The 24762-nt window shown below is 44.9% G+C and overlaps 1 protein-coding gene across 1 annotated transcript in view; it reads left to right on the plus strand.

Moving 5' to 3' along the window:
• The first annotated feature begins 13621 nt into the window (after window positions 1-13621).
• The window catches only part of KCMF1 (potassium channel modulatory factor 1), a 58308-nt gene continuing 47167 nt past the window's right edge, over window positions 13622-24762 (plus strand). The window contains exon 1 of the mRNA XM_054728587.1: window positions 13622-13802. Within this exon, the coding sequence (XP_054584562.1) occupies window positions 13787-13802 (16 nt within the window). The 5' untranslated portion in view covers window positions 13622-13786. The remainder of the gene's footprint in view (window positions 13803-24762) is intronic.

The following is a 24762-nucleotide window of genomic DNA, read 5'->3' on the forward strand; positions in this document are numbered from 1 at the left end:
TCTCGTACCAAAAAAAAAAAAAAAAGAAGAAGAAGAGGAGGAGGAGGAGGAGGAGGAGGAGGAGGAGGAGGAAGAGGAAGAAGAAGAAGAAGAAGAAGAAGAAGAAGAAGAAGAAGAAGAAGAAGAAGAAGAAGAAGAAGAAGAAGCCGCCCAGATAGTCATTAACTTGCTCAGGGTCATACTGATGGTGTATGGCAAAGTTGGGATTCAGACTCGGGTCTGATTCTAGAGCTCATGTCCTTTTGTTATTCTAATGCTACCTTGGAAAGCAGGAAGGAAGAGACAGGGGTTGTCAGTCTCAAAGCCTGAGATCATTCACTCATCCATCCATCTATTCAAGGAATATCTTGCTTATGCTATGTGTGAAGTACAGGGGATTCAAAGATGAATGAGATAAGATTTTTGTCCTTGAATAGCTCACAGTCTAGCATTTAAACCTATTGTTGTATGTGGTGGGGTAAAGAAAATGAAATATGATTTATTAAGAAGATCAAGGAAGTAAAACATTGAAGTTGCTCTCATCCCTCTCCTTTCCTCTAAATATCCAGAGTCCTCCAATCTTTTGGATCACAGACACCCATATTTTTACCCTCTAGCATTGAACGCGGGGAGGGAGGGGGGAGGATTTACTGTGAAACCATTGACGCTTAAGCTTGAGGGTCCCTTGTTTCCTGAAACAAAGCCTTCTGAGGCCCTGTGATTTCCGCTGCCTCAAGCTCTTTGGAATTCAAGACACCCAGGGATTCAATGCTCCAAGAATCCTCTCAACAACCTCTCTGTGGGCTGGAAAGGACACATGCAATCTTAAGGGGCTAGAAGTAGGACTGAGGCAGTTCAGTAACTGAGCAATGAAGGCAGGTCACTTGTGGTCAGAAGGACTTCCCTGCGTGGGAAGCTTTCTATCCATCTGTCCAGAGCAAATCAAACCCTGAAGAATTTGACTGTTAAAAACAAACAACAGGCCCAAAATGGAGTCACTTATGCTAAGCCCCACAACAACAAATTGAAACTTAATTCGTTTGGGCTTTCCCAGAAATGGAATCTTAAGCCAGTCGATCAAGAACCACCTAATCACCTCTAGGTAGGTGATCTGCCTGATCGACCGACTCTTGCCATCCTCTGAAGGAAAAAGTGACTTTGCAAGAACCAGTCACTTTTTTGTCTAGTATAACTTCCTTGTTCCCTCTCCCTTCTGCCTATAAAAGTATTTCATTTCCCACAGCTCCTCGGAGCTCCTTTCTATCTGCTGGTTTGAATACTGCCTGATTTGTGAATTGTTGAATAAAGCCAACAAGATCTTTAAAATGTATTCAGTTGGCCCTGATTGGTTTGGCTCAGTGGATAGAGGATCTGCCTTCAGACTGACAGGTCCCAGGTTCGATTCTGGTCAAGGGCATGTACCTTGGTTGCGGGCACATCCCCAGTAGGGGGTGTGCAGGAGGTGGCGGATCGATGTTTCTCTCTCATCGACGTTTCTAACTCTCTATCCTTCTCCCTTCCTCTCTGTAAAAAAATCAATAAAATATATTTAAAAACTAATAAAATAAAGTATGGGAGATCCAACCTGCACTTAAAAAAATAAATAAATGTATTCAGTTAAATTTTGTTTAACAACTGTTTTACACTCACCCAAGTCATAAGTGACTCAAGACTAGAAAGTTCTTAGTGTGAGAACAGGAGGCCTCACTGGCAAAATAACTCTGTGGTCACTTGCTCAGAGTCCTCTGCCCTGCCAGGAGGATCCACAAAGCATGCCACGCCACAGGCTGGGAATTGGGTGAGTGAGTGAGAACAACACTGTGACTCCTTAGGGCAGCTACTGTTCCTGGTGTGCCTACTGTCACATCTCTAGCAGCTGATACAGCCCTTGACCCATGGGAGATGCTCAATAAAGACCTTGGTTAAAAGATTAGTTGTTCTTGTGAGAGATACCTATTTCTCCCAAGATGAACTGGCAGTCTTTTGGACTAGCTCTCTCTAAATTAATAGCACTAGCCAATACCATCAGAGCATCTTTATCCTTGGATAGTGTGGGAGATACACTATAATTTCTCCAGGCAAACCACACACAAGCCTTCTGTTACATGACTCATTACCTGCGAGCACCCACCTTATTGTATCACCCCAGGGCTCTTTTCCAGAGGATGTTTTAACTCCTTGCTGGGTTTGGGGAGACTTGGATGACACACTTAGAATCACTACAGGCTGCAGGGGCTTGCTTGCTCCCCTGTCTTGTGGTGATTCTACTCACTTCACTATCAGAAGGCCTCATTTTCTGATCTTCCTTAGAGCAGTCAATCCTCCATAAATCCCATTCTTCCCAGAATCTTTCTATGTGGATTTGTGCGGTTTGGGGGTTTCTTTTTATTTTTAATACATATTTTTTATTGATTTCAGAGAGGAAGGGAAAGAGATAGAAACATCAATGATGAGAGAGAATCATTAATCGGCTGCCTCCTGCACACCCCACACGGGGCATTGAGCCCGCAACCCAGGCACGTGCCCTGACCGGGAATGGAACCGTGACCTCCTGGTTCATCAATGAACTCCCAACCACTGAGCCACGCCAGCTTGGGCTGTTTTTTGTTGGTTTACTTTTTTTGGCAGAATTTTACGGTTTTATTAACACAAATACAATGTGTACACAATCTGTCTATTCATCTCCTTCGCTGCGCAGTCTGGCATTGGGGTTGGTGACCTGATGGCCAGCTGGCTGCCCTTCCCAGAATGGCTTTGTGGTTCTTTGAGGAGGCGTGTGAGCCATCTCAGCACAGTAACATTTGTTGCACATCAGCAGCACTTCAAGCTCCTTGACCGTGTGGACCAGGAACTTCCGAAAGCCACTGGGCAGCACGTGCTCTGTTTCTGTGCTGCTCCCATAACCGATGTTGGGCATCAAGACCTGGCCTTGAACCCTCTGCACACTCTATTGTCAATGCCTCTGGATATGTTGACATCTGTGTTTGGCTGGTGCCAGATGAACTTCTTGGTTCCCTTTTTGACAAGCTGAGGGCAGCCATGGTGCCGAGACAGCTGCCACGCCCACAGGCAGCACCGAGGAAGAGAGTGATTTGTGAGGTTTTTAAGTTGGCGTATGATGTTTAGGCATAATTGGAGCAGGAAGTGCTTTCACAAAGAATTCGGCGGCTTATGGAGATAAACATGTGGCAGCAAACACAGTAGATCTGGGGATCAGGACACCTGGGCTCCCATTTTGGGCACATCACTCATTTCACAAATAAGCATGCAGAGCCCACTGTGATAGCCAAGGGCAAGGTGTTAGGTCGCCGAAGGAGGAACGCACGAGGCCAGAGTGGTGAGGGATTATGAAATTATCTGACCATCCGCACACCGGGTGGCTGAGCCTGGATGGCTCCAGCCCCGGTGATGGGAGCCGGCGGCTTTTAAAGGACTTTTGGCGGGCTTTTCCTGGGCAGAGAATTCTCTGTGCAAACCCGGAGGGGAGATAATGGAATGTGGTCCCAGCAAGTGAATTGTGGTCTCAGCAAAGGGAATGCCCACTGTGAAATGGCCTGAAAAGCCAGTTCCCAAGAGAGGGGTATCGATTCAATTATTTGATCAGACCTAACACAGGGAGGGCTGTGCTGGAAGTATGTAAATGAGAAGACACTCCCTCCCAAGAGCAGCATGATGGGCAAAGGAAATAGTTTAATTGCAACAATGGAGAATTGTAAAATGAATTGGGGACACTTAGTGGGGTGGTTTTCCAACTTTATTGCACCATCAGGATCCCTGTGGGTGTTCTTTCAAACACAGATCCTTGGGCCCCACCCTTCAGAAAGTCTGATCCAGTAAGTCTGAAAGTGTTCAAGGACTCTGAGGCCTTAACAGGCGCCCCTCTCTCCTCGCTCCCTCCCCCCCCCCCCCCACAAAGGTGATTCTACTGGAAGTGGCCCCAGCACATGACAAGGAAAGGGCCAGGAAATGGTCTCAAAGGCAGGGGTCTAATGTTGACTTTTTGTTCTTTTTTTGTTTGTTTGTTTGTTTTTAATCTCACCCGAAGATATTTTTTTCAATAGACTTTTATAGAGTGGAAGGGAGAGGGAGAGACGGAGAGAAGCATCGCTGTGAGAGAGACACATTGATTGGTCGCCTCCCTCAGGCACCTCGACCAGGGCTGGGATTGAGCTAGCAACCTCGGCACTTGCCCTGACAAAAATTCAACCAGTGGCCCTAACCGGTTTGGTTCAGTGGATAGAGCGTCGGCCTGCAGACTCAAGGGTCCCAGGTTTGATTCCGGTCAAGGGCATGTACCTTGGTTGCGGGCACATACCCAGTAAGGAGTGTGCAGGAGGCAGCTGATTGATGTTTCTCTCTCATCTATGTTCCTAACTCTATCCTTCTTCCTTCCTCTCTGTAAAAAATCAATAAAAAATTGAACCAGTGACCTCCTGGTTCATGGGTTGATGCTCAACCACTGAGCCACACCTGCCTGGCAAAATGCCTATATTGAACACGAAAGAGTCTGCCATCCATCCAGTCTTTATGTATTTGCTTTATTAAAAAAACAAAAATGGCATCATGCTATATCATCAAGATCAGGACTGAAGTTGACTTAGAAAAGGATCAGTATATGTTTGAAACCTGGTTTGTTTTTTGTTTTTTTACTGATAATATACCACAAATATATTTCTAGCACCTTTGGGTTTGAACAAACCATAACTTATTTGTCTTCAATTTTAAATATTAAAAAGAATATTGTGGTAAGCATCTGTATCTAAAATCTTTGCATATTATCAATCATGATTTAAAAAGACTAAATGAGTTGAAGCTAGATTGCTGTATGAAAGAATGGGCAAGTCTATGGCTTTTGAAATCCTGTTTTGGAATAGTTGTAATAATTTATGTGAATAAATGAAGAAAAAAACAAGACTAAAAAAATATAGTGGGGGAGGCTCAGTTGGTTGGAGTGACATCCCAGACATCAAAAGGTTGTGGGTTCAATACTTGAGGGGCCCATACAGGAGGCAAGCAATTTTCTCTCTCTCTCTTCCTCTCTCTTTAAAAAAAAATGAATGAAAACATATCCTGGGATGAGGATTAAAAAAAAAAAAGGAAGAAAGAAACTTCAGGCCCTGGCTGGACAGCTCAGTTGGTTAGATCATCCCTGTACACCAAGGCTGCGGGTTCAGATCCCTAATTAGGGTACATATATTAAACAATAAATGTATAAATAAGTGAAGCAACAAATCAATCCTCTCCCTCTCTCCCTGTGTCTATCCATCCAATGGGAGAGCACCATGATGTTAGGTGGAGTGTTCAGTAATGGCTTCTCCAAGATGATTTAAAATTATCCTGACAAATCAGGTATAAACATTCCAGAGGCTCCGAGGCAGGAAAGAAAGGAGACCACCCTGCAGCCAGGGCGACCCACCTAAGACTGGCCACATGGTGGGCGGCAAGAGACAAGCGGGCGTAGAGGCAGACCCACAGGACTTCAGACTCTGGTAGGAATTTGAGCTAATTCTGAAAGAGATGGGGAGCAATGAAAGTGAGCCACTGAAGGGCTCTAAGCAGTGGAATATGATCTGATTTATGATTCTGAACAACAACTCTAGCAAGAAAACAAAAATATAATATTTATCTCTGGATGGTAAGGTTATGAGTGATTTCTAATATCTTTATCCTTTTCTGTATTTTTCAAATTTTCTCTAATGTGCATATATTACATTTGTGGTTTAAAAAATTTAGTCAAGCCCTGACCGGTTTGGCTCAGTGGATGGAGCATTGGCCTGCGGACTGGGGGGTCCTGGGTTCTGTTCCGGTCAAGGGCATGTACCTTGGTTGTGGGCACATCCCCGGTAGGGGGTGTGCAGGAGGCAGCTGATCAATGTTTCTCTCTCATCGATGTTTCTAACTCTCTATCCCTCTCCCTTCCTCTCTGTTAAAAATCAATAAAATATATATTTAAAAAAATAAAACTAAAAAATTTAGTCAAAAAGGAAAAAAAGGCTAACTGGAAAGCGGTACAAAGGACAACGGAAGGAAGTATGATTGATGGTGAGGTACCAAGATGAGTCTCAAGGAGACTAGAATGGTTTGGTGGGCAGGGAAACGGAGAGAACCTGACTAATGTTTTATGGGTAAAATCCACCAGTGACTGATTGAGTGGGAGATAAGTCTAGAATGACAGTTGGGTTCCATCTTGGGTGACTGGCTCACAGTGACCCCTCTCAACCTCACAGGGGACACAGGTAGAGCACAAACACGGGAGGACAGGTAAATGGAGTATCACAGAAAATGAGTGGCCCACAGCACCGAAAGCCAAGCAATCAGATGACTCGGGTTATAGAGCTGAGAAAGAGGAGTGACAATTCTTTCCAGAGCTTGACTCTAAAGAGAAACAATAGGGCAGTAACCAGACAGAGTGCAGGGTTGAAGGAGAGTTGTTTCAGCCAAGGGAAATGAACCAGTGGAGGCTGACTGGTTGCAAGTACAGATGTTAAGGGGGTGGCTGAAGGAGCATGGTCATGAAGTGAGATCATAAGCAGAGGTGGGACTTAACTAGAGAAAGGACATCTCAGTTCTCTTGGGAGTGGGGGCAGAGGCAGCAAGATACACATGTACAGGTTCTTTTGGAGGCTCATAGTGGGAAGGGGAAGTTCTTGCTTTTGGAATTTTACTCCCTCTGTGCATTAGAAGGCGGTTATCTACTGGGGATGTGGATGAGTAAGCAGTTGAAGCTAAGTGGTAAAGGTTTATAATAATCTGAGAAGAATGGTAGAGGCTGCTGATCCAAGATCAGGACTGAAGTTGACTTTACTAGATTTTGTAACCACCCTCTCCCCATCATCTGTACATTCCAACTTAAAAAAAAAAATCTTTATTTTTGAAAGTATTATAGATGTCCCCTTTTCCCCCATGACCCTCTCCACCCCGCACCGTCCCCCTCCCCCCTCCCCCCAGGCCTTCACCACACTATTTGTTTTGTTTTGTTTACACTGTGTCCTGCAACCCAAGAAGACATATAAATTGTGCAATTGATTCAGGATTGGGAGTTTGCAGAGCAGGCGAACCTTAAGAATAAGGGCTCTAAAGTGTGGAGTGTTATGAATGAGAATAGCTTGATACCACGCATTGCAAAAGCACAAGTGACTGCCTCTGCTTTGGACCTCTTGCCTCACCTCTGCTCAAAATGGACTCCAACTGCTCCTGTCTCACTGCTGGATCCTGCACCTGTGCCGGCTCCTGCAATGCAAAGCCTGCAAATGACCTCCTGCAAAAGCTGCTGCTCCTGCTGCCCCATGGGCTGTGCTGGCTGCGCCCGGAGCCGTGTCTGCAGGAGCGTGGGCAATGTGTATGCTGGGGAGAGCCTGCTCCCAGCTGGAAATAGAGCGTGTTCAAACCTGCATTTTCTTTTCATTCCACCCCGAACTGTTTGCCACATTCCCCTTTTTATGAAATATGTGAGGGATAATAAAAGTTGTTGACTTAAAAAGAAAAAAAAAAGTTTTGAGTTAACCATAGGGTATCCACTGGGTCAGGCAGAGAATGGAGTTAAAAGAAAGAAAAAAAAAAAAGGTCAAGTAGAAACATCAAGAGACTGGGACCCAAAAGTAAAAGAATAGATTTAGTGGCAAAGTAAGAAAACTGGAAAAACGAATAGTTAACGATAAGACAGGAAGTCATATATGAGAGTGCAGATCTGGTCAGGATAGAATGGGTGGTTTAAGTGTAAGGGCACATGAATTTGAAATCAAGGCATCACAAGGACTTGTTTGAAAATACTCAGGGTGGCAGGATTTGAAATTAAAACTGTAGAGCAAGTTCAAGGCAAGTTGGGGATGTAATTCTTGCAGTGACTGTGAGGTTGATGGAACGCATACAGGTAACCAGATATCATGAGTCTTTCTGACACTTTCCAGGCCTCCAGGGGGGCTGCAGAAAACAAGTTAGCAGCAGGGCCTCTAGAACACACAGTGCCTCAAATCCTGGCTCTCCTAGTGACTAGGTTGCCTCCTCCGTGCCTCACTTGCCTTATGAGTAAAATCTCTATATATAAAAGCCTAAGCGACCATTGCAACCTAACGGACGACGTAACAGGCTGCATGAGGCAACCAGGCCAGCAAAGGGGGGGGGGGGGGGGGTAGTGAGGGGTGACCAAACAACTGAGCAGCAGGATGCGTGGGGCGACCAGGCCTGCAGGGGTGGCAGTTGGGAGTGACCAGGCTGGCTGGGAGGTGGGGGGGGGGCAGTGAGGGGCAACCAGGCCGGTGGGGAGGGCAGTTAGGGGTGACCAGGCTGCCAGGGGGGCAGTTGGGGGCGATCAGGCAGGTGAGCAGTTAGGAGCCAGTGGTCCCGGATTGTGAGACCTGAGATCAGGCCTAAACTGGCAGTCGGACATCCCCCGAGGGGTCCGGGATTAGAGGGTGCAGGCTGGGCTGAGACCACCCCCCCTGCCCCCACCCCATGCATGAATTTCGTGCACCGGGCCTCTAGTGAAGATATAATACTGGACACTAAACTGGTCTGAGGCCACCTCTCACTACTTGAACCAAATTAAGCAGAGACAGGGTTGAATCATGTATGAGCATTTATGCCAATACTGTTGGCAGTATGGGAGAGCAGTCAATCATCCTGGAAATTCTGCTGACCCCCCTTGCCAGTTGGCTGGTTATTTGAGTGAGGGAGAAGGTAACTGCATGCAGCTGTGGGCTGAAAGGGTAACAGGGGGAGGGGAGGGGAGGGGAGGGGAAGGGTGGGGAAGGTCTGCAGTCCTGCCTTCAGGAGCTCAAAGTCTGATAACAAGGTGGCTAATCTTCTATGATGTTACAAATAGCTCAGCCCATCCCTGGGACCAGAGAATGGTCAGCATTCCTGAGGCAAACTCCCAGAGGGGCAGGGTCTGGGCACAGCAACCAAATCAAAGCGTGTCCTGTCCTTGGTCTGTTCTCCAAATGTATTTCTCTTCTGAGTAACTGACCCACCGAGGCATCTTATCTTTTTGTTGTTGTAGGTAATCCTCACCCTAGGATATTTTTTCCATTGATATTTTATTTTATTATTTCAGAGAGGGAGGGAGAGATAGAAACATTAATGATGAGAATCATTGATTGGCTGCTTCCTGCATGCCCCCCACTGAGAATCAAGCCCACAACCCGGGCATACATGCTGACTAGGAATCGAACCGTGAGTTCCTGGTTCATTGGTTCATACACAACCACTGAGCCATGTCAGCCGGACTCCATTGTTTTTTAGAGAGAATGGAAGGAAGGGGGAAGAGACAGAAACATGCGAGAGACACATCTGACTAGTTGCCTCCTGCACGTGCCCCAACCAAGGCCAAGGATTGAATCTGAAATCAAGGTACATGCTCTTGACCGGAATTGAACCCGCAACCCTTCAGTCCACAGGCCAACACTCTATCCACTGAGCAAAATCGGCTAGGGCAGTGATGGCAAACCTATGACACGCATGTCAGCACTGACACGCGTAGCCATTTCTGATGACACACGGCCGCATGCCGAGGATGAAACATTTGCGAAATAATGTTTTTTCCTCAAAGTGACAGACTACCCGAGTTATGCTCAGTTTTTTGGCGAAGTTTGACACACCAAGCTCAAAAGGTTGCCCATCACTGGACTAGGGCATGGAATTTTATCTTTTTACAGCCTTGTTTCATCCTTCAGTTTCCCAGGGTCGTAAGAAAACCTCTTGCCTGGCCAGCATGTCTCAGTGGTGGAGCATCGACCTATGAACCAGGAGTCATGGTTCGGTTCCTGGACAGGGCACATGCCCAGGTCACAGGCTTGATCCCCAGTAGGGGGCGTAGAGTAAGCCGATCAGTGATTCTCTCTCATCATTGAGGTTTCTATTTCTCCCTTCCTCTCTGAAATCAATAAAAAAATATTAAAAAGTAAAAATATATTTAAAAAGGAAACCTCTTATCTATAGTTAGTAAGGTGAATAATTAGTAAGTAACTGTGGCTCTATTCTTAGTACGTGCCTTTACCCCATCAGATGTAAAAGCACCTGCACATAAAGTGCTTGGAACAGGGCCTGCCACATGGACCACGGCGTCACTTAAACGTCAGCATCATTATCATTTCTCACTTGAACAATGAGGGAGCCTGTAACAGTCTCTAAAACAGAGATTCTCAAACGTCTTGGTCTATGAACACCTTTACACGCTTAAAATGATTGAAGATGCCAAAGAACTTTTAAAAATGTGTATTTTACTTCTTGATTTTTTTTTTTTTACTTCTTGATTTTTTAATCTCTTAGTAACATAAGTATTTTTAAGAAATGTAACTTTTTCAAAAAAAAAATAAATATTTAGAAGTGTGACACATTGTGCAAATACCTTTAATGTTTGGCTTAATTGAAGATAGCTGGATTCTCTTACCGGCTTCTACATGCAGTCTACTGAGGTGTGCTGTTTGAAGTATACAAGAAAACCCAAGCACCTCACTGACCCTCTAAAAGGGTCTGGAGGACCCTGGACCACAATTTGAGAACTTTTTCGAAAGCTTTCTTCCAGCTTTAAATCATTCATTCATTCATCCATTCAGCACCACTTTATCCCAGAGATAGGAACAAATCATGTGGCTGCCTGTCCTGGAAGAATTTAGTTGAGAGAAGAGATGAAAACTAATGAAAATGACAGCACAGCATAAGTGAACACAGGAGGAAGTTACTGGGATGCCTGAGAGGCAAGGAAGGTGGAACAGAGGACAGGAAATTGGAATTTGGGCTGTGTTTCTTGCAAGAGCCTATGCGAAGGCCCAGAGGCAGGAATCAATCTAGTACAAGAAAGCCCAGGGTACATTGGCAGAGGAAGGAAAAGTCTTTTCCAGAGGATGGGAAAGGTTGTTGGGCCTCAGATGATAAGTTAAATCGCACCCTCAGGAGGCTGGGGTAAGGATCTTGTTTTCCCTTTTTCCACCAGGTTCATTGAGGTATAATTTACACAGAAAAAAAATTTACCTTTTTAGGTGTATAGTTCTGTAAGTCATGACATAGGTACAGTAAACAATGAAACAATCAAGACATAATATATTCTCATCACCTCAAAAAGTTCTCTCTGTGGCCAATCCCCAACCTCCACTCCTCCGGCTGCAGGCAATGATTGGCCTGATTTCTGTCCCAACAGTTTTAATTTTCACTTTGAAATAATTATACACTCATTGGAAGTTGCAGAGAGGGTCCATGTACACAAGCTCCAGCTCCTTCCAATACTAACAACTTCAGATTCCACCAAGTGCTTACATGCATGAGCTCATTTTAAGGAACATAATCGGGCCATTTATGCAAGATGGGTTGATGAAGCAAGGTCATGGAAGAACTCAAGGAGGTGCAGGGAGAGGAGAGGACTGAAGGAAACATTCCTGGAGAACAGGCATTATTTGATGAACCATTTGTATGAGTATTTAAGTTAATCCCTTTTTCGGAAATGAACTCTCCTATATAACAGGACAGCAAGCAGGTTGTTATAAATTGAAGGGCCCGTTTTGATTGAATTGAGGAAATGTTTCTTCCAGTCATGATATCCCCAAATAACCATGATACTCCTTACTCTTAACTCAAACAGGAAAAAAAAAATTTTTTTTTCAGTCACTTTCTTCATTTTCTTACTTTTGCATGATAGGAAACAATGAAATAACTGTCAAAGACCTGATATTACCTTGAGATGTAGACATTTACCTATTGGCTCTCATGAACAGAATTAACTAACTCCCCAAACCAAAACAAACTAAATCTTTATACTTTTATTGCTTCCTGGATTTCTGTATTTTTGTTGGTTCTCCTACCTGCTTCAGCCTTGCATCTGACTGTGGTATTAATAATGCCTGTAACTTAACGTATTTACAAATATCATTTGCTCATCACAAGACTGGGTGTTATCTTCACTTTTACAGTCCAAGAAATTGAGACTCGTGTTTGGTACCCAGGACCACACACACCAATACTGTGAAAAGCTTGGAAAGGTGCTGGCGCCGGGGATGCAGGCTGTCACGTTAGCTAGCCTTGTGTGAAGCCTGTTTCTCTCTACCCCAATTAGGGCCCGCACGGACCGCTTTCTACAACAGCTGTGGCGTACTAAATTTAGACAAAAGCTCCATACGTGCAATGGAAGTATTTCTGGCGACAAAATCTGCACTTAAATCCCAGTTTGTTTAAACCTTCCTCTGGCTGCTACCTAGTTTATCACTAGTTATAACCAAATACAGCCCCTTGGGTACATCTGAGTGATCGTGTACCTATTTATGACGAGCTTTTAAATATCTTTAAAATCAGGAAGTATCTTAAACCCAGCTTTAACGAAATATGCTAACAAAGAGTTTTTACCGTGCCCTGGACTAGATATTTTATATACACGTAGTATTCAACCCTCCAAATACCTACCTGTGAATAGTATCATTAATAAGGCAAACAGTACCTATGACCCAATTTCAGTAAACGCAGCCCCGAGTCACAGTTCTGTTTTATGCAAACAAACGGAGAACAATTCCAAATATAAGAGGGTAAATTAAAATAACAACCACAGCCAAACAAAACGGAAAAACTCCGAGGCTCAGCACGGTTCCACACCCTGTCCGAGTTCACACCGAGACGATCAGCACCAGAATCCACTTCCACCGAACCCCGCCGCCGACTGCCACGTGGTGGGGGCAGCACAAACACTGTATGTGTAGAAGCCATGCCGGGAAGCAAGGTTGGCGGGGTAGAGGGTAAAAATGTAATGGAAACGGAACCAAACGGGCAGGAGAAAGGAGCGCACCCCCACCCCCCACCCTACAGTTTTCCAAGCAGAGCGTTCGGGAGGAGCCGGGTGCTGGACACACTTCGCGCGGGTCCCGCCGGACTCCGGGCGGCGGAGTCTTCAGAGAAGATGGTTCCCGAGCCGGCGACCTTGGGGCCCCGCTGCCACCCCGCCGCCTCCGGCCTCCTCCCGCGATCGCGATCGCCCGGCCGGGCCACACCCGAGGCCCGCCGCCTGCTCCCTCGGGGGCGCTGCTCAAAAAAACGCACACACGCACGTGTCCCGGGCGGCCCCGCGGGCGGGCGGCCGGCAGCCCCGCGCCCGAGGGTGGGGCCCCCGCAGTCGCAGCCGGGAAGCGCCGGCCGCCGCGGTGCAGCCCACCCGGCAGCGAGGGCGCCTCCCGCCCGGACCCGGGAGGCCCCGGAGGGGCTCAGGGCGGCCCGGCAGGCCGTAGCCCGGGCCACGCGGGCGCCGCACTTCCTCTTCCTGCCCCCGCGCGGCCAGAGCGAGGCCGGGCTCGAGGCCCCACCGCGAGCTGCCGGCCAGCGCCGCGCCCCAGCCGCCGCCGCCGCCGCCGCCGCCCCCGCCGCGCCCTCGGGCCGCGCGGCCTCCGGGTGGCTGGGCCCCGCGCGGGCAGCGAGAGGCGGGGCCGCCGTGCGGGCGGCGGAAGGAGGCGGAGGAGGAGGAAGAGGAGGCGGAGGCGGCGGCCGGGAGCGGGGAGAGGGCGGGGGGCGGGCCGGGGAAGGGGAGGAGCGGGATTTCAGGAGCGCGGCGCCGCAGCCGGGAGCCGGCGGCCCGAGAGTGACCGAGTCACGGCGGGCGCCGGGGGAGCCGCGGCGTCGGACCCGCCTCCTGGAGCGCAGCCCCGGCCAGGCCCGGCCCCGTTCCCGCCCCGCGCCGCGCCGCCTCCCCGCCGCCGCCGCCGGAGCGCTCCTGCCCACCCCGCCCCCGCGGCCGAGCCCGGGAGACGAGTGGGAGTCGGCCGCCGGCGCGGGCACCGGGACCCCGCGGGGGACACTGCAGCCGGAGCCCGGAGGCCGCGCCGCCACCGTCTGAACTAGGATGTCCCGACATGAAGGTGAGCGCCCCCCCCTCCCCCGCCGGGCCTCGGCCTACCCTCCCGGGCCGCGCGCCGCGGGGGGCGGCCGGAGGCGGCGGGGACGTCGGCCGGGCCGAGCCGGCCCCGAAACGCCTGGCCCGGGAGCGAGCGAGACCGGCGGGGAGCCCGGCGCCTCCGCGGTGGCCGCCGCGGCCGGGCCCCGAGCTGGGCCTGGAGCCGGAGGCGGGGCGGCGGGCCGGCGGAGGGTTTGCACTGTCATGGGGAGGGGGAGGGGAGGCGGCGGGGCCCGTTACCGGCGGGGGCCCGGCCCCGGGGACGGATACCGGACGCCGCGGGCCGCCCGGCCGATCCCGGAGCCGCGGGCCCCGCCGCGGCCTAGTGCGCCCGCCACCCCGGAAGGGCCCGGCGCGGCCGCCGAGCAGGCCACCGGCGGAGGCGGGAGACCGAGGAGCCGGCCCGGGATCGGCGGGCGCGTCCGGTCTCCGGGAGACGACAGCGAGGGCCCTGCCTGCGGGGAGGCCGCGGGGCGGCGGGAAGGCGCCGCGGCCGGGAACGGAGAGCCTCGCCGCCGGCCTCGCGGCTAGGCCTCGGCGCGGCCCTGGGCTCGGGTAACCCAGTTCCCGGGCGGGTCTGGCCCGACCGCGGCGAGCAGACTCCCTGCCCCGTCACCTGGTCGGCCGGCCCGGCTCCCGCGGCCGGCCCGCTCCCGGCGTGCACCACCCCCTGAGCCCGGTTTTGGTAAATGACCTGGGGAGGTCTCTTCATGGTCAGGGGGCATTTGGGGCTTGGTTTTGAGGCTTAAAAACATGATCGGGGCGCAGTTGCAAATAAGTAGGCAGCTTTCGCCCAGTCCCGGGGCACAAAGAGAAACATGTCCAGGGCACATGTAGAGGCGTTGTGCTGGTAAAAAATAAGTTAACTTCAGTTGACTGCCATATGGTTTAGAAAAGGGGGAGGGGGTTGTGTTCTCTTTGTTTCACTGCCACAGGTCTTGAAATAAAAAGTATTAAGAGACTTGGCGAATACTTGATCCTGGTCAGGTTAATGCAACATTGTAGAAGTGGCTGGAGAGTCTAGTGTACTCTTGAGTTTAAAATCCTGTATGGGTAGGTGATGTAGGTAGGAGTGGAGAAAGTTTAGTGAGTCAGATTAGTGTGTGCTTCACACCCGTTGGGAGGATATTCTTAGGGAAATACAGGCCTTAGAATTTTGGGGTTGAAAAACTCAGGTTGATTAAAATGATACCGAGAGCAAGTTGCATTACTAATTGCAGTGTTGAGATTGACCCAAAGAATATTTTGTGTTCAAGGATTATTTTGTGTTCAAGAATATTTTGAACGTCCAAGATGAATTGGAAATATAATGCACTTTTTTCACTTACTGTGTACAACTGTGGACATTTTGAAATAATAATGTACTTAGGCTCATAGAAATACTTTGAAACAATACCCAATTTTCCTTTCCCCCCCTACTTATTGGAAATATATTCCCTATCTGTAATTTAAAAGAAATTGTAAGTGAAGTTCTAATCAAATTTGGAATATTAAAGTTTACATTAGACTCTACTTGTGTGTACGTTGACCATCTTCAAGACAAACTTAATTTGAGCAATAGCTCCAGGCCCCTCTTACTCATAAGAACTGGGAGAGGTAAAATTATGGTATCAAAGCTATGGGAGAACTGGAGTTTGAGACCCGTGTTCTCCTTGCTTCAGGAAAACATGCAGGTAGTTCCAGACTGAGTAATTCAAATTGAGTAGTATCCTGGGAAAATTCCTTTATCCACAGTAATCTTTTAGAACACCGATTTTCAACCGGTGTGCAGCAAGGATTTTTAAAACATGCAATATCTGACTAGTCAGGGACACTGGTCTCTTTTCCTTTATATTATCAAATAAAAAAATGACAATACCCAACACAACAATAGCTGTCTGGTGTGAATGAATCAAAATTATATCTTTTTTTTTTTTTTTTGTCAGAGGGGCAAAAGTATTTTTTAGTGTTCCCCAAAATTTTGGTAATTAGTGTGTGCCATGAGTTGGAAAAGGTTAAAAATCGCTGTTTTAGACTAATTAAAATCCCACAGTGCCAGTATTCTTGAGTGTAACAAATCTGTAATCTAAGCCCATTTTCCCCTACTTGGCCCTGTGGAAAAGCATGTGGCTTTGAAACTTACAATACTTTTTAGTTGTTGAATATTACTGAATCTTAGGACATTAATAGCACACCTTTTCTGGTAACTTACATAACACCAGATATTTCTGAAAAAGGAACATTCTTATAATACATGAGTTGAAGACTGTAGTACAATATTTAACAAGTGATCTTTTAAGGGTCTAGTTTATGTCTAAGGCAGGAATGACAGTCTCATTAAGAATCACATTTAACTCATTAGATGTTTTGTGGAATATTAGTTCAGGTTGCCATTACTTTCATCATTAGGAATTTAACCTAACAATGAACAGTAAGTGTGACACCCTTACTGTTCTAGCTTTTTTTACCTTTCTCTTTGGACCTACTAATCCTATTTCTTTTACATATATTTTTACTGATTTCAGAGAGGAAGAAGAGGGAGAGAGAGATAGAAACATCAGTGATGAGAGAGAATCATTGATGGGCTGTTTCCTGCAAGCCCCCCACACAGCCCCGGCATGTGCCCTGACGGGGAAATCAAACCGTGACCTCCTGGTTTATAGATTGATGCTCAACCACTGCACAACGCCAGCCCAGCTAATCCCATTTCTTTTAGCATTTCAGTGGTATTCATCTGTCCACCTTCAAATTCTCTGTGGTTCTTGTTTCCTTTCACTAGTGTATCCCAGAACTGGATGTAGTAGTAGTCTGGTGAACTGTGCTGCCGGAAATGTACTTGCATTGTGTTTCCTTTTCAGTGCCTTCTGTATGCGTGTAATTTGTTACTTTGTCTTTGTGTCCGCCTTAATGAGCCGCACTAATGTATCTATATGTAAGATGTAACTTTGGACCACACAGCTCCAAGATGAACATCTATCAAGCTTAGGCTCTCTACCTTGTGAAGCAGTGGACTCTGAGAAAGGAGAAGCAGCCAGCAGCATAGAAAGCGTTAGCTCAGAGGTCAGCTCAGGGGTCGGCATAAGTCTTCTGAAAAGGGGCAGGTAGTAAATATTGTGGTTTGGTAAGCCATGAGGTCAGCTCTGCCATTGTACTGTAAATGCAGCTATAGCCAACATGTAAATGAATGAGCACAACCATGTTCTAATTAAAACTTTTATTTATAGACTGACATTTGAATTTCATGTAATTTTCATGTGTCATGAAATAAGACTCAGGTTTACCATTTAAAAATGTAAAAACCATTCTTAGCTTGCAGACCTTACGTAGAAGGTGGCTGAGTTTGGCCCAGGGCTATAATTTGCCTTCTTTTGCTCTAGACTAAAGCTTTAGAGAGTTTATGGAAATGGAATTTTGTATTCCCTCATTTCCTTTAGGGTAATGGGGCTGCATCTATGGACCAAACCCGTTCTGTACCTCAGTTTCCAGCAGCACTATGCAGATTGGGATGGAAGTCATTGTTCCCAGGTTTGGAAACAGGCTCCTCACCTTTCCCGTACCTGAGTGGGGGTGGCAGGACCCTCCATTGTCTCCTGCTTGCCCATTATGACTATCCCAGCCAGAATTCCAGGGTCTGTTTTAATTCATTTCATAATGTTGTTATGTTAACATTTTACAACATAAGTGCCCAATTACTTAATGTTCACTATAGAAATACCATGTTACACCTGGTAAAACCAATTACTTTCTATTTTATTCGTAAGAGTATCTTTTAATATTTCACTACATTCAACACCTGTAAGTACTTATTAGCTAAAATGAAGTTATTAATGCTCTTGCATGAATTGGAACCAAATTGACTACCCCGAGTTAGGAGTACACTTACTGTCTTAAGACATTCAACCTTTTTTCAGTTGCTACTATATATTAGACACTTTGCTAGATACCAAGGAATGTGAGGATAAATGAGACGCAGCTCCTTAACTATAGCACAATGTGAGACATGCCATAAGAAAAGGACAAACAAATTGATGACAATAATTACCGTTTTTCATAATTTTGTCCAATTTCAGAGACAATCTATTGTAATTTCTAACACTTTTTTCTTTTAAATATGTTTTTACTGATTTGAGAGAGGAAGGGAAAGTGGAAGAGAGAGAAACATTGATGTGAGAAACATTGATTGGCTGTATTCCTTCCGTGTCCTAACCAGGAATTGAACCTGCCAACTTTTGGTGCATAGGTTGATGCTCAGCTAACTGAGCCACACTGGCCAGGGCTAACATTTTTTTTCTTGAGTGCTGTCTTAACTTTTGGTGGGTTACTCTTGGGTTTGGATAAAATTATTTGCTACTTCAAATACTGTACAATCCTTGTCTTTACCTGATTTATGCTTTCCCTAGCTTTGAAGATTTCTATATGTAAAAATTATAGTGGATAAATGGACAGGTGATCATATTGTTTTGTTATTCTCAGAAGCATTTGTGATACTGTTTATTTTTTAAATGTAAAGTACAAGAGTGGGCAGGCCATTAATCTAATTTCTGAAAGTTGTACCATTTTTTTTGAAATTGTACCATTCTTCTGTTAGTAGATTCAGATTTTCTCTTTTCTAAAAATTGTCTGACACTAAAAACATATGTAAACAATCCCAGAGTGAATTGCAATAATTTTGTTTTCAGAATTTGGGAATTACAAAGACAAGATTGGTAATTAACATGTGATTTTAATGTGGTGACTTTTGCCTTCCTGTAGCAAAGTAAAATTAACTCCCACTGAAAAGATCTTTATCATGTCAGTCAGTTTATTTTACTTTAACTGGGATCTATAAAAGGATTATGACATTCTTTCTTATACTTTTTCAATTTCAATACATCATGAATTATATTTACTTGACTTTCAATAAAAGAAAGATAAGAATGTAAATATTTTAATTTCTGGAGTCTTTGGTTCGTGATTTCATATTTTGAAGCCTATTTTTCCTATATTGACATTTGTGTTTTATTGCAAAAAAATATAACTACTCTCTTTTAAATTGGAGATCTAATTTGGAAGAAATTCCTTTTAGTTTTAGAATCTTAAGCTGTATTAGCAGCAGACTTGTTTAAAGATTCAATATTTTTTCACAGTAGAAACTTAGGAAACTTCTGATAGGAAATGACCAAACAAGTTCCTTCATATTAGGCTTGCAGTGTTTTTTAAAAATCCATGCACTTATGAGTCATCAGCTCTATAGCTTCTATATACATTTGCTGAGGTTTGGTGGGTTTTGTTTTTAATCCTCCTCACTCAAGGATATGTGGGTTTGTTTTTTTAAATTTTAGGGGGAGAGAAAGGGAATGAGAGAGAAAAACATTAATCCTTTGTCTCCCGTACTTGCCTTGACCTGGGATCGAACCAGCAACCTTTTTGGTGTACTGGACTACTCTCCAACCAACTATGCCACCCAGCCGGGGCTGTTTTCATTTTTTAAATGGAGGTTCCAAAAGTTGTTTTTAGTGACGGTTAAGGCATCATTGGATTATTATAGAAATAGTGTTTTTTAATTACATTATAAATACTGCTTTTGGGCTACTGGAATAAATATAGACTCAAAGGAAACATTTCCTACAATTCATATTCATAAAAGTTAAAACTAGAGTGCTGTTCATAATTAAAATATTTATTTATAAAAGATTAATTTCAGTGTTGTGATAGGAGCCATGATGTTTTTCATTTCCTTAAAATAATATAGTTTTTTCACTCACTAAAGTTATTCATTAAAATTGAGCCAAGAGCCCCTTAATTATACAGATCCGAGCATTTTAAAAAATATGCTCTGATCTGTATAAATACTTTAATTTTTAAAATAAGCCATGTCCTGATTCATGTGAAAGATAAAGGGATAAAGCAGACAGCTTCCTAAGGGAACATATTATTACCTTGATTCTATGGTAAGAAAGGAAGTGGTGAAGAAAAGAGGTTGTACTTGGGGTGGTAAATGACAAGAGGCCTGGAGGGTAATGGCAGAGGAAAGGCAAGGTTGACATGAAGCTTGGAAATGATCTGTAGCCAGTCAGAAACAAACCCAAATCGTGCCTCATGAAACGTCCTAAGCGCTGGTACCAGGAGATGCAAGCTCAGTGTCCTGTGAAACTAGGCAAAGGTGAATTGTCTTGTGAGGCAGTTTCCATGGTGCCATCCCTTCTACCTCACGCGTTCCCACGGTGTTTGTTAATTGTGTTTTTAGTTGTCTTTTTAAATAATAACAAAGCAGAGTGTGGGTCCATCAGTTTATCTCTTCCATGACCACAGTTCCAACCAGCAGTCCAGCAGACGGGCCAGTGGCCACAGGGGTGTCAGGGAGAACGTGTGGAGGGAGCCTGCAAATCCAGCACTGCTGCTAGAAAAACCAACTGTTCACAAGAGTGGGTCAGTCTAGTCACCTTCAGCCAGGAGGGACCGACAGTGAGTGGGTAAAGCCTCTTGATATCATGACTAATTTGGTTTGCATTATCTTCTGCTGATTTGTGTGTGTGTGTTGCGGGGGGCGGGGGGGGCCCCCTCTCTTGATAATACTCAGTGCCAGTGTCACGAGCTTCAACTCTTTCCAGAGTAAGAGGATTTTCATTAGAAGAGTCACTTTAGAGTGCTAACTAGATGCTTTGACTACCACAACAGTCACAGACATTTCTATGATAATTTATTTTTTAGTTTTGATTTCTTCTTTTAATTGTTCCTCTAAGACTGTGACCCTCCCTTCCCACCTAGCAAAGTTAAGGGTCCATCCAGTGGTACTCCTGCCTTATTCTCCAGGCATTTTTTTTTTTTTTACAGCTATCATTGTTCACTTGTCTGTCTGCCTCCCCCACAGGCTACCTGAGGGGTAGGTATAGTGTTACTTACCTTTGTACCTTACCTGTTAGCATGGTGTCTGATCTTTGGGAGGCCCACTGCACATTTGTGGGTGATGGTTAGAGATGGTAATACTTGTCTAAAAAAATGATGAGACTGGAAAATACTCTCCTTCGTTTTTTTCTGAGGAAGCTGGTTAAAAGGAAGGGATATTGTGGGAAAGAAGGCTTACAATTTTCATAAAAGTAAGATGAGATGAATAAACTACATAGAGCGAAAATAACTTAAGAGAGCTGGCTCGTGAGGGAATGGCCAGGGACTAGACTCGATATGTTTTGTTCTAGCTACTCCTGGCTCTGGTTTCAGATTAACTAGCTGTGGGTTCTGCATAGTAATTGTACCATGTGCATGAGTTTTCTGGTTCATTCAGTCATTCATCCAGTGAATATTTATGGACTACCTACTTGAGTAGCACTCAGAGTCTTCTCCAGAGCTGGCCACAAGTTGTTGACCCTGCTGCAGGATGATAACATTCAATGGTTTGAAACACATGTTTGGGATTTACATGCTTTCCTGTTGCATGGGCTGTGGTCTTTCCCAGTGTGCTGGAATTAGTCCTTAAAGTTTATATTTTATGACAAGGTAATTAAATAATATAAGTATTTTAATCTTTTGGCATTATTTGCAACCCCCTCCTTTTTTAAAAGCTTATTTTTATTTGTTTAACAGTTATTTCTAATTCCACCCAGCAGTGCATTTCTCTCCATAACAGTATTGCCCTTAGACAATGGGAGTCTCAAAACACATCTGTCTGCATATGTTAAAATATGTTCAAGTAGATATTCCTTATAGGTTTGTATCCTTTTTATGCTTGGAGAGAAAAGAACTCGGGTGAAATGTTTAATTTTTCTATTCAGTGTAGTTTTTTGCAGTGGTTATATAGCAGCTGTTGGGTAACTAGACCCTACTTCTGCTGTTCTTTTTCAACCAGTGTCAGTGTCCCCCTTTGGGGGCCTTCCTCTGTGGCTGTAGAAGTGAGGCAGTACAAGCCAGTGCAAAGCTTTCTAAAGTCAAAGTTAAGGGCATTGAAGTAAAACGGCAGGATTACAGGAATTGTTACAGATATGTCCCTTTCTGTAAGAAGGAAATAACATGCTGGGCACTGGGGGTGGTAGGGTGCTGGGAACCAGGTAGTTTTTATAGTCAGAGATCTTATGTTCAGCTTTATGATACATTCAGTTGCAATTTGAAATGAATGTAAACTGTGCAGTGTGTTTGTATAGCTATTGATATGGATATACAGAATGGTCACGGGGGAACTAATCTTCCCTAGGAAATACTAGTATGGTGATTAGAACATCAAGTGACAGTGGATGAGCACTTGACCTGTGGTGTTCCTACATTAGGCCAAGGTCAAAGATCTTCAGTCCATGTTAGACATGCTCATATCTTCATGTGCATTCATTACTCCATAACATTTTCTAGAAGCTTTATAGAAATTACCCAAAGTGGGAGGAGATAGCAAATCTATTTGCAGAATTGGGGTACACTATATCACCTTCCAATGGAAATCTAGTGCAAATCACATGTAATTTTAACACTCTGGTAGCCACAGTAACAACTGAGAAGGTACAATTAATTTTAATAATTTAATATTTTAGCCCAGTATATCCAAAATAACATTTCCATGTGTAATCAACATAAACTTTGTTAATGAGATATTTTTAAATCAGTCTTTTTCTTTACAAAGTTGATGTATATTTTACGCTTAGCAGTTTAATTCAGATGCAACATTTTTACCAAAAATACTTTTCTTTTTCAATTACAGTTGACATTCAATATTATATCAGTTTTATTTTACTTTTTAAAAAATATATTTTATTGATTTTTTTACAGAGAGGAAGGGAGAGGGATAGAGAGTTAGAAACATCGATGAGAGAGAAACATCGATCAGCTGCCTCCTGCACACTCCCCTGTGGGGATGTGCCCACAACCAAGATAAATGCCCCCGACCGGAATCGAACCTGGGACCCTTCAGTTCGCAGGCCGACGCTCTTTCCACTGAGCCAAACCAGCCAGGGCATTATATCAGTTTTAGTTGTACAGTAAAGTGGTTAGCCATATATATAACTTACAGAGTGATCCCCGGGATAAGTCTAATACCCATCTGGTACCATGTTACTAAAATATTATTTACTATATTCCCTATGCTATACTTAATCTCTGTCTGACTTATTCACTTAGCACAGTGGTCGGCAAACTGCGGCTCGCGAGCCGTAGTTTGCCGCTCTGTTGACTAATGAATTTGCCAACCACTGGCCTAGACTCTCGATTCCAATAATTACAGGCTGTAGTTTCTTGTGATTAAGCCCCTATCCCAGTGGTCGGCAAACTCAGTCAACAGAGCGGCAAACCGCGGCTCACGAGCCGCATGTGGCTTGCGAGCCGCAGTTTGCTGACCACTGACTTAGCATAATATCCTCTAGGTCCACTCATGTTGTTGCACATTATAAGATATCATTTTTATGGCCAAGTAATATTCTATTGTATATATGTACCACATCGTCTTTATTTAATCTCTCACCAAAAATACTTGATCTTAGCTGAAAATCATCTTTAGACTTGTACATTGGGGATCTGCTAATTCATGGTTGATTATATGCTGTCTCTTCTGTAGGTACATTTAAAAAAAATATATCTTTATTGATTTCAGAGAGGAAGGGAGAGAGAGACAGAGACATAGAAACATCAGTGATGAGAGAGATTCGTTGATCAGCTGCCTCCTGCATGCCCCACACTGGGGATCGAGCCTGTAATCTGGACATGTACATTGGCTGGGAATCAAACTGTGACCTCCTGGATCATAGGTTGATGCTCAACCACTGAGCCATGCTGGCCAGGCTGTAGGTACATTTTAAAAAATATAGATATTTTTATTGATTTCAGAGAGGAAGGGAGAGGGCAGAGGGAGATAGAAACATCAATGATGAGAGAGAATCATTGGTTGACTGCCTCCTGCACGTCCCCTACTGTGGATCAAACCCACAACCCCGGGCACGTGCCCTCAACCAGAATCAAACCCCGGACCCTTCAGTCCGCAGGCCGACACTCTATCCACCAAGCCAAACCAGCTAGGGCTGTATGTATATTTTGATGCAGTATTGCCTTATCCTTAATGGTCTATTCATTAACATTCTGGACTTCTACTTCTTAAATTTCTCTTCTAGGAACCTAGATTTTTCCTTTTTCACCTTAAAATTATTTTTTAACCTACTTTAGGTACCATTTACAATAGAAACCCACTTTACAGACATCTACAAATGTATATAAATTCTGATCACTTTGCAGGCATTCAGATTGAAGAGCATTTATATCAATTAAAAAAAAGATTTACATGTAAGTCATATGAAAATAAAGGGATTTGTAACCAACAACAACAAAAAAACAGTATAAAAATGTTAGTACTCTAGTATTTAGGTACTCTCATCCAGTGGTTCTCAAAGTGTGATTCAGTACAGCAGTTCAGCATCACCTGGGCACTTGCTGGAAAGGCGGATTCTTGGACAGTACCCTAAACCTGCTGCATTGGCACTTCTGTGAGTGAAGCCCAGCAGTCTGTTTTAACATGTTCTCAGGTCCCAGTTGTGACCAAAGGCATTTGTGTGTGAGACGGTCACTGCTGTTGACGAGCAGACTGAGTGTACAACCATCTTTCATGATGTGCTACTACTAAATGGAAATGGAGCTGCTGACCTTGGCCTCATTCTTCTTGAACAGCACGTTATTCGGAGGTGGAAGAGGAGTATAACTCCCAACTCCAGACTAGTGTTGTTTATTTACTCAGCACACATTTATCAAAAGTGTACTTGGGGCCAGAGAAGATCCTTGTCCTTGTGACAGTCACTTTATTAGAAGTGTAGCAAGAGTATATGGCCTGTGGGCCAAATCCAGCGGGCTGCCTGTTTTGTTGTTGTTTTTTAGTTTGTTTTAATCCTTACCCAAAGATACGTTTTTTAAATTAATTTTAGAGAGAGAGGAACAGAGAGTGAGAAACGTTGCTGTGATAGAGAAACATTGATCAGTTGCCTCCTGTATGCACCCCGACGGAGAACCGA

This window comes from Eptesicus fuscus, chromosome 16, assembly GCF_027574615.1.
Source record: "Eptesicus fuscus isolate TK198812 chromosome 16, DD_ASM_mEF_20220401, whole genome shotgun sequence".
Classification (NCBI taxonomy): domain Eukaryota; kingdom Metazoa; phylum Chordata; class Mammalia; order Chiroptera; family Vespertilionidae; genus Eptesicus; species Eptesicus fuscus.